This window comes from Pseudopodoces humilis, chromosome 1 (genome assembly GCF_049639895.1).
Source record: "Pseudopodoces humilis isolate 2021_Gansu_Grassland_sample_001 chromosome 1, ASM4963989v1, whole genome shotgun sequence".
In the NCBI taxonomy this organism is placed as follows: Eukaryota; Metazoa; Chordata; class Aves; order Passeriformes; family Paridae; genus Pseudopodoces; species Pseudopodoces humilis.
In genome coordinates this window covers 151,099,158-151,109,880 of record NC_142200.1, presented here as the reverse complement: position 1 = coordinate 151,109,880, position 10,723 = coordinate 151,099,158, and the positions used below count along the sequence as shown (strand labels likewise).

Genomic DNA, 10,723 nt, shown 5'->3' with positions numbered 1-10,723 from the left:
GATGAGTTGCTTTGGTAGCTTGGAACGTTGGGATTGTGCTGCTTGGAGAGCCTGGTGAATCCCTTCCTTTTGCTGGGAATTACTCTCTGGATGGTTTGGGTGGGAAGGGGCCCTGAGGATCATCCCATGGCAGGGACACCTCCCACTGTCCCAGGCTGCTCCAAGCCCCATCCGAGCTGGCCCTGGGCACTTCCAGGGATGAGCTGGAGCTCCAGGCTGGCCGGAGCAGGTGGATGCTGAGCCGGGAGCCGACAGCTTTCACTGGGATTTTCCTGTAGGAAAGGAACTCTGGCTCGTTTTTACCTCGTGGCTCGCTCTCCGTGTCCGCTCATCAAGCAGAGCTCGGATTCCTGGGAGCTTCGGTATCCAGCAGAACCAGGTCTCCTTGACTCTTTGGATGCTTAAATTTGGGCCAGCCCAATTCCCAGAGCTCGCAGCTGCCACCACCACGTCCACATGGAGCTTCTCCATGGAGCTGCTTAGAATCCTGGATGGTTTGGGTTGGAAAGGACCTCAAAGCTCACCCAGTGCCAGGGACACCTCCCAGGCTGCTCCAAGCCCTGTCCAGCCTGACCTTGGACATTCCCAGGAATCTGGGGCAGCCCCAGCTGCTCTGGACAAGCTGTTCCCGATGGACACCGATGGATGTTTGTATCCTGCCGTGAGCAGCAGCCGCTTCAACTGCTGTTTCCTGGGAGAAGATTCCAAGATTTGCCATCCTGAGGATGCAGGAACCTCTTGGAGCGGCGACCCCTCTGAGCTGAGACTCCAAGGATTTCTTTTCCTCGTGTCATAATGGCAGCTGCATTCATCCATCTGCTCCTGGAGAGCTCCCAACGGGAATTCAGCTCCATTTTGGGGGAAGATGCTTTCCCTGGCACGCCGGTGATCCCGGTGGGCCCGTGCCGGGTGGTTCGGAGCGTTGGGGTTTAGGATCAGAGCGGATTCCTTCGGTTTTGATACGGATTCCGACAGTCTGGAGCTCCAGGATTTTGGCTGTGGCTGTTGCCAAGGATTTTATTTTTGATGTTCATACTGTAGAGTCTCCCAGGCTGTTCCCTGTCGGTGTCACTTTGGGACTGGCTGGTTTTTCTGGGAATCTGGATTCCGTTTTCTGCCTTTCCCTGATGGAAACCATCCCAGGGGGTCGGTTCCCTCTGCACAGGCGGATGTGCCGTGGTGGAACAGCCACCTTCGGATCCTGGAGCACCTCCTGATCCACCTGGCTGAGTTTTCCATCTGCAATTCCCTTGGAATGCTCCTCCTTTTATTAATGATGGTCCCATGATTTATTAATGATGGGCTGTGAGATGGAGAGAGGAAAGGGAAAAACTCGACTCTGGCTGCCTGAGGTTTTCCATGGGGTTCTGTCCTGGGGTTTTCCAGCTTTAATGTGTCTGGAAAGTTGGATTAGTTAAGGAAAATTCACTTTATATCTTTGGCTTTGGGATCCTGACCTGGGACATTTCCAGGAATGGGGCAGCTGGAGCTTCTCAGGGCAATTTTAAATCTGATTTCTTTGGATATTTAGAAAGGAAGAGAGGATTTATCAACACCTGTTTTTAACGGGTGTTTTTCCTTCCAGAATTGTAGAATTCCTTGAGGAAAAGTCTTGAGGACATCCAGGTGTGGCTCTGGTTGATGGAATGTTGGTAGAATGGGTTGTTTCATTTTTCCCTGATTTTTTTACCTGACTTTTCCCATTTTTTGGAGGTAAACTTCCCTAAAAATGCTCCATCCCTGTGGCTGCACCTCTCCTGCAAAATTCAGCTTTTTGGGATCCACCCCAGAGGGAATGACTTGGAGCTGGACCTAAAATTCAGGAGAATCCAAGCCAGGAGTCCAGATTTGATCCCAAAATACTGATGTGAGGAAGAGGCATCAGCCTGGATCAGGAGCCCCATTTCCATTGGATTCCCTCTGGATTGCTCCAAGATTTTCCAGCTTCCCCAGCACCTTTATAATTCCAGAATTTATCTGGAATTCCAGAATTGGAGTGGAAATCCAACAGGAAAAAATTCCAGAGCCTGGTTCTTGGTGTTTTTTGGAGCTTTACCTGCTCCTGGTGCCTCGTGCTTGCCTGCACGACGTTCCCAGCTTGGAATTTTATGGGAAATTTCTGGTGTAAAGGAGCAAGGAAGGGATTTATTCTCTCCTGTGGAATTGAGAGCAATTCCCAAGGTGTCCCTGCTCCTGCTGGGCAAAATCCCAGGATGTTAAACTTCAGCTGTAATTGGGTAAGAAAGAAATCCTTGGAGAATTTAGACTTATTTCTATTTATTTATTTCTATTTATTTATTTCTATTTATTTCTATTTATTTATTTCTAGTTATTTCTATTTATTTATTTCTATTTATTTCTATTTATTCCTATTTATTCCTATTTATTTATTTCTATTTACATATATTTATTTCTATTTTTCTCTATCTTTATTTATCTTGATTTATTTCAATTTATTACAGTTTATTTTGACTTCTTTCTATTTCTCTCTATTTTTCTCTATTTATTTTGATTTGTTTCCATCTATTTTGATGTATTGATATTTATTTCTATTTATTACTATTTATTTTGATGTCTTTCTATTGCTTTTGATTTATTTCTATTTATTTCAATTTATTTCCATTTATTTCAATGTATTGATATTTATTACACTTTATATCTATTTATTTTGATTTCTCTGTGTTTCTTTTGATTTATTTCTATTTATTTCAATTTATTTCCATTTATTTCCATTTATTTCAATTTCTATGTATTTCTATGTATTTCAATTTATTTCTATTTATTTCTATTTCTATTTATTTCAATTTATTTCAATTTATTTTTATTTCTTTTTATTTATTTCAATTTATTTCAATTTATTTCTATTTATTTCAATTTATTTCTATTTATTTCCACTTATTTCCATTTATTTCTTTATTCCATTGATAAATTTGGGAAGAGTTTGGGTTCAGAACGGGACATTTGGGGCTCTGCTGAATTTTGGGAGTATTTGGTGTTGCACTAAAATTCCATGGTTTTACCCCAGAATCTCGGGATGGAGATGTCAGGGATGGCTCCTTTTTTTTTAGGGATGTTGGGAACTGGTGCCACCTTATCCATCTGTGTCCCAAAGAGAGAATTCCTTGTTTTCCAGGGATTTTGGGAGACAAAGGTGCCGAGCAGTGCCTGGGGGGGTGATGTCATTCAGGCTCCAGAAGATCCAGCTTGGAATTCGCTGCCTCATTCCGGGAAAATTCCCGGTTTTCCTGGGAAAGCAGCAAGTGCTGGATCCTGGAGCCATTCCCAAATCCTCCCCCTCTGAGGGAGGGGCTTTGCTGCTCCAGGAGTTTTTTCCCTGATTTTCAGCACAAATCCCAAATTCTTTGCTCAGCTCAGGTGGAGTCTCAGAACCTCTGCCTGTCCAGGTGCTGGGAGTGAATCCCAATCCTTGGGAATGGATCCCAATCCTTGGGAGTGAATCTCCATCCTTGGGAATGAATCCCAATCCTTGGGAATGGATCCCAATCCTTGGGAATGGATCCCAATCCTTGGGAGTGAATCTCCATCCTTGGGAATGGATCCCAATCCTTGGGAATGGATCCCAATCCTTGGGAATGGATCCCAATCCTTGGGAGTGAATCCCCATCTTTGGGAATGGATCCCAATCCTTGGGAATGAATCTCCATCCTTGGGAATGGATCCCAATCCTTGGGAGTGAATCCTCATCCTTGGGAGTGGATCCCAATCCTTGGGAATGAATCTCCATCCTTGGGAATGGATCCCAATCCTTTGGAATTAATCCCAATCCTTGGGAGTGAATCCCAATCCTTGGGAGTGAATCCCAATCCTTGGGAATGAATCTCCATCCTTGGGAATGAATCCAAATCCTTGGGAATGAATCTCCATCCTTGGGAATGAATCCCAATCCTTGGGAATGAATCCCGATCTTTAGGAGTGAATCCCAGTCCTTGGGAATGAATGCTCATCCTTGGGAATGAATCTCCATCCTTGGGAATGGATCCCAATCCTTGGGAGTGAATCCTCATCCTTGGGAGTGGATCCCAATCCTTGGGAATGAATCTCCATCCTTGGGAATGGATCCCAATCCTTTGGAATTAATCCCAGTCCTTGGGAGTGAATCTCCATCCTTGGGAATGAATCCAAATCCTTGGGAATGGATCCCAATCCTTGGGAATGAATCCTCATCCTTGGGAATGAATCTCCATCCTTGGGAATGAATCTCCATCCTTGGGAGTGAATCCCAATCCTTGGGAATGGATCCCAATCCTTGGGAATGAATCTCCATCCTTGGGAATGGATCCCAATCCTTGACAATGGATCCCAATCCTTGGGAATGAATCCAAATCCTTGGGAATGAATCTCCATCCTTGGGAATGGATCCCAATCCTTGGGAGTGAATCCCGATCTTTAGGAGTGAATCCCAGTCCTTGGGAATGAATGCTCATCCTTGGGAATGAATCTCCATCCTTGGGAATGGATCCCAATCCTTGACAATGGATCCCAATCCTTGGGAGTGAATCCCGATCTTTAGGAGTGAATCCCAGTCCTTGGGAATGAATGCTCATCCTTGGGAATGAATCTCCATCCTTGGGAATGGATCCCAATCCTTGACAATGGATCCCAATCCTTGGGAATGAATCCCAATCCTTGGGAATGAATGCTCATCCTTGGGAATGAATCTCCATCATTGGGAATGAATCTCCATCCTTGGGAATGGATCCCAATCCTTGGGAATGGATCCCAATCCTTGGGAGTGAATCCCGATCTTTAGGAGTGAATCCCAATCCTTGGGAATGAATGCTCATCCTTGGGAATGAATCTCCATCCTTGGGAATGAATCTCCATCCTTGGGAATGGATCCCAATCCTTGGGAGTGAATCCTTGTCTCGGTCCCCGGTAGCAACAGTTGTAAGTAAACTGGGATTTTCCTGATTATTTTTCCTAATTATTGGGATTTTCCTGATTATTATCTTTATTATTTCAAAATTCCTAAATTCTTCAAGTTTTCAGCTTCCAGGACTTCCTCCCAAAATCCTTTTCCTGCTGAAATCTATTTTAATTTAAATAGAGGAATTTACAAAGAGCAACTTAAAAAAGGAGGAAATTTCTCCTGGCACAGATAATTTTGGGATTTGAGCAAAATGATAAAAAATTTTGAAAAATTTGGCAAAAATTCCCTCCTATTCCCACTAATTCCTAAATTTTCAGTCCTGGAAGTGGCTTGGTGCTGGTGGGGGAAATGTTTTGGTGGTGGGATTGAGCCTGAGCTTTAAGTCCGGCCTAACTTTGGATTTAGGACGGTTTTAATTTGAATTAGGAATTGTTAATGAGGGGGGGAAAATCCGGAGTGAAAGGATGTCCTTGGCTGCTCTGTGGCCAAAATTTCCATGGAATTTTAGATTTAATGTGGATTTGGGGGTTTCTTTGGACAGCTGGGTTTTTGTGTGGATTTTGGGCTGGAATTCCCGCCTGTCCATCCCTCCTGTGCTATTCCAGAGGGGGGAATCCATGGGAATCATCCTGGAGGTGCTGCCCCATGTGTGTGGATCCTCCTCATCCCTGGAGGGATTCCGGATGTTCCAGAATTTGGGAATTTCAGGCAGTTCCAGTTCTCTTTTCCCTGTGAGATTTTTCCTTGGATTGCTCTTTGTGCCCGAGGAGGGATTTGAGGCAGGGATTACATCCCATGCTAAATTCCATGGATTTATGGGAAGGTGCTGCTGGAATCTCCTTCCCTGCTCCCAGAGGAGGAGGAGGAGGGAAAAGTTTTCCAAGAGCTTTAAATTCCAGTGGGGATTTGTGCTTCTATTTTCTTGATTCCTGTCAGGATTTCAGGTGGAATTTCTTGATTCCTGTCAGGATTTTAGGAGGAATTTCTTGATTCCTGTCAGAATTTCAGGAGGAATTTCTTCCTTTGATTCCTGTATTGGATTTCAGGTGGAATTTCTTGATTCCTGACAGGATTTCAGGTGGAATTTCTTGATTCCTGTCAGGATTTCAGGTGGAATTTTTTCCTTAGGGAAAAGCAGGAACTGGGGGGACTTTGGGAATTCTCAGGCAGCTGGAGGAAGGAGCAGAGAAATTTTAGATATTTGTTTCTTTACTGGATCTTTTTCCTGGAGCACATCTTGACTTCTCTAAAATTCAAGAGATAAATTGTGGAATAATTAAGTAATTATCAATAATTAATAAGGTAATATTATAATAATTAATATGATTAATAATTAATAAATTAAGTCACTCAGCTCCTCCTCATTTTTATGAATGAAAGGATAAATCCCTATTTTCAACACATTTGTCTCCTTTTCCCTGGAATATCCAATCCTCCCTCCTCTTTCCTATTCCAGCAGAAACGGATTCACTTCCCTTGCTCCAAACTTCCAGCTCCAAACCCTGGGTGGGAATGTTGGAAATGGGGATTTTGGGATGGAAATGGGAATTTTGGGATGGAAATGGGGATGGAAATGGGGATTTTGGGATGGAAATGGGGATTTTGGGATGGAAATGGGGATTTTGGGATGGAAATGGGGATTTTGGGAAGTAGGAGAGCTGGATTTGGGGATGTGCTGCATCACCCTGACCTCATTTTCCAGCTTGGATTCCAGCTTGGATTCCAGCTCCTGGTTAAATAAGATTTTTCCCAGGGATTTTCCCTCTCCACATGCATTTCCATGTTTTTTTTTGGGAAGGAGCAGGATTCCCTGTTAACTTCCCAACTCTTTTCCTGCTTGTCCATTCTCCATTTGCACTGTGGTGTTTTTGGGAGCGGGGACACGTCAGGATATTAAAAACCTGCACAAAAGAATTCCCAGGAATTCCTCCCAGTATTCCATGAAATTTCTCCATGAATATTCCATGAAACACAGGAACAGCTGCACTTTTTTCCTTGGTATTTATCCCACTTTAAGGATTCATAAATGTGGGAGCAAAGGCCCTTCAGGCCTGGGGGTGTTCCGGCAAATCCTGCGGTCTGGAGGATGGGAATTGAGGGGAAATTTGGGATCTGGCTGTGAGGGGAGTGAGGGAAAAACTCTGGATGTTCCATCCCTGGAAGTGTCCAAGGGCTGGGAACAACCTGGGATAGCGGAAGGTGCTCAGGGCAGGGCTGGGAATGGGATGAGCTTTAATATCCCTGGAATTCTGGAATTAAGGAGAGCAGCAGAATTGGAATTTCCTCCCCAGTTTCCAGGGATTTGCATTCCCAGCAGGAACCCACGGATGCAGCTCTCCATCAGCATCCAGGAAAAAATGGATAATAATGGATAATAATGGATAATAACGGATAATTCCTTCTGGGCTTCAGGATCCTGCTGGAATTCCAAATATTCCACCCCAAATTGGTTTGTTTTGTTGCCTTCCTGGCGGATGAGGGTGATGATCCACGGAATTCCAGCTGCATCCAGGATATTTTTGGCTGAGCCAGCCTAAACAAAACAGGTTAAATCCCGATTTCCTGAGCTGAGCTTTTGCATTTTCTTCCCTTTCTTTGCACATGGAGGTGGCTTTGAGATGGATCCCTGGGAATTCCTGAGCTGAATTCCTGCTGGGAATGGCCCTTTTCAGCTCTGGCTGCTGAGACTTAGATAAAAAAAGCTCCAGGCTTCCTGATTTTCCTCTTTTAAAGGGAAGAAAAGAGCAAAACCTCAGGATTTAAGGGAGATGAGGCTCCTCAAGTTTTGTCTTTTACACTTTAGAAGCCTGAGGGCATTTTTGGGGCTCCTTTTGCATAAGGAAAAGCAGGATAAAATTCCAATTCTTGTGTGGCTTGCACTTGAGAAAAAACTCCTTCAGCTCAACCTGGTGAAGCACCAAGAAACGCTGGAGCTGCTGAACCCTGGAATTAAAATTTTACTTTATCACCAATTGTACTTTATCACCATTTTTTTTTTTTTTTTTTATTTTTTATCACAAATTTCTCACCAATTTTACTTTTTTATCACCATTCCCGTGAAAAAATTGGGATGTTTCCATCAGGAAAGAAGCTGATAAAGGTAAAATATATAAATTTTTTAGTCAAAATACGGCTCCAGAGAAGGAATTTTGGTCAAAATCTGGCTCCACATAGGGAATTTTGATCAAAACGTGGCCTCAAATAAAGAATTTTGGTTGAAATGTGGCTCCATATATATAAAAAAAATGATAGATATGTGGCCCATGTAAAGAATTTTGATATAAATTTGATATTTGATATAAATTTAGAGATCCGTAGCCTTAAAAAATCTTTTCCTGGAATTTAATTTGTGTTGGATTTTTGTTTTTTGGACAAAAGGAAGGCACTGAGCAGCTGGAAACAGGTCAAAGATCAAAGGTGCTGAGGTTGTTTTTTTGTTCTTTGCTTGAATTTGTGGTTTTTTAGGTTAATTTCTACAATTTCCTTCGCGCTCCTCAGGGTGTTCAGCTTGAATAATTTGGATTTTACCGACCCTTTTCTCCTGATTTTCCCAGGAAGGAGCCCCAAAAGTTCAGGAATTCCACGTTCATTTTCATCCCAGGTTGATTTTTGGTGCCTGCAGGGAGCAAAGTGCAGCGGAGGGAATTGCTCCAGACCCGTGGAGCTGGAAAAGTGCTGGAAAATCCCTGGAATATTGGGATGGATCAGAGGTTGGAGCAGGGGGATTTTATGTAACTCCATCTTGGCGTGGGAGGAATTTGGCACGAGGTTCCTGAGGGAACGGCAGCACATTCCCTAATTTTGGAATTCTATTTTTATGGGAATTTTTTTTTTGGTTTGGGGAGAAGGAAGAGGCTGGGAAGGAAATGGGATCCATAATCCTGCTTTGAGGAAGGTCAACACCTTTTATTTTAATGGATGGAATCCCAGAATCCCAAATGGATTGGGTTGGAATGGGATCATCCTCTCCCAGCCAGGGACACCTTCAAACCCTTCCAGGGATGGGGATCACCTGATTCCTCTCCTTTTCCTGCTGATTTTTCTGGGATTTGAACGATCCCAACTCTCTTTTCTCCTTGTCATTAATTATCCTTGTTATTAATTATAAATAGGAAATTTAATTACCTTTCTCCTAGCTGATTAAAGATGGAATTTTTGTGGATAAAGAGAGTTCTTTGGAACCCTCAGCTTCCATCTGGTGGTCCTAATTCTCTGCTGCCTCTGCTTAGGAAGGCTGGAAAATCCTCCTGGAACCACTGAGGTTGGGAAAGACCCTTAAATCATCAAATTCCAGCTTTTTGTGGAGCGCTGACCCCACAGAACCTCAAACCCAGCCCCGGGAACCACGTGACGCTTCCTGAAATTCCCAAACTCCTGCTGATCCTGAAATTGAAAGCTCCTTTTAGGCCTGAATTCCAGCCAAAGCGCTGCCGGATCCGCGGGATTTGGAATTCCTGGCTCGCCTGGCCCCGTGAGATCCCATCCGCAGGTCGGAATTCCCGCCTTGGGGTTTCCTGGATGGAATTGAAGCCGTTGGGTCAATTCCGTGGGATCAATTGGATGGGAGCCTCTGGAAAGGCAGGAGAATATTCCTGTGGGGAATTTGTGGGATGTTCTTCCCAGCACATCCCTTTGATCCCAGCTCCCGCTCGCCGATCCGTGGGAACGCGGGGGGTCCTTGTGCCGTCACCGCGTCCGGCTCGCTCCGTAACGAAACTTTGGACTTTTTCTTCCGGAACTGGATATTTCTCATGGAGCTGATGCTTGAGGTGGAAATCTTTGGCTTTGTCAGCACAAAGCCGATGAAATGTAGGAATATTCCGGCTCTGAGCTGTGTCGGGGAGCGCTGGAGAGGGATTTTGGGATCTCTGGGATGAGTGTTGGCTCAGGTGTGGTGGTAGGACCCAGGAATTCCCTGGCACTGTCCAAGGAATTGAGCGAGGAGAGGGAGTTGTGTTCCTGTTCCTTCTCCTTCCCTGGGGAGAAACAACTTCGCTGTGGGATCGGAGCAGAGAAATTGAGTGGAAAGTTGGGAAAACCCAACTTTCTGGGTTGGCTCAGAAGGAGAATGATCCTAATTAATCCATTTTCAAGCTGCCAAAATAGGGATTAATTATGCAAATTAGCCAGGGCAGGTGCACAGCGCTCAGACCTTCGTTAAAATCTTTTATTCCTGTCTCAAGAGGCAGAAACTTTCAGTTATTGAGGGAAGTATTCGAATGGAAAGAATCCCAAATCCACCTTTTCCAACCACGTTTTTTGGTGGGTTTTATTCCCGCAGGAATAACTGGAATCAACACCAAACCAGTTCTCTCCAAAAAGGTTTGCTCTGTCCTAATCCACGTGGGGTTTTCCAGGGAATTTTGGAGCCTCCCAGCTGTGCTGGGCTCTCCTCGGAGCTGGGTTTGTGTCCGGGTGCCGCCCCGACTCCGAGTCCAATCCCATTCCAAATCCAGATGGCCTCTGTTACATTTCCTGCTCCTTCCTGGTGTTCACACCTCCTTTCCCTGTTTTTTTTTTTCCATGTTTCCCCGGCTGGATCGCAATAGAGAAGAAGAAAATGAGGTGAGTAAAAGAAATTCCGACATTCCCGTCTCTCCTGTGAGCCCGGCTGGGTTGGTTTGGCTGAGAAATTCCATGAATCCGGAGCCGCTGAGGGGCTGGATAAAGCAAGTGGATGCTTTTCTGGGATTCCTCTGGCTACTTTAGGGAAGAAAGGGCAATAATTCCATAAAATTTGGGAAGGAAGTGCAATAATTCTCATAAAATTTGGGAAGGAAGGGCAATAATTCCCATAAAATTTGGGAATATGGGGCAATAATCCCTGTTAAA

At 44.4% G+C, this 10,723-nt stretch overlaps 1 protein-coding gene across 2 annotated transcripts in view; it reads left to right on the top strand.

Moving 5' to 3' along the window:
- SETD2 (SET domain containing 2, histone lysine methyltransferase) overlaps positions 1-10,723 on the top strand; it is a 55,080-nt gene that overhangs the window by 1,868 nt on the left and 42,489 nt on the right. For both annotated transcript variants that reach the window (XR_015774529.1, XM_014260700.2), the window contains exon 2: positions 10,441-10,456. Coding sequence is in view for 1 of the 2 variants with exons in the window: in XM_014260700.2 (XP_014116175.2) it covers positions 10,441-10,456 (16 nt within the window). In the remaining variant the exon portion in view is untranslated. The remainder of the gene's footprint in view (positions 1-10,440; positions 10,457-10,723) is intronic.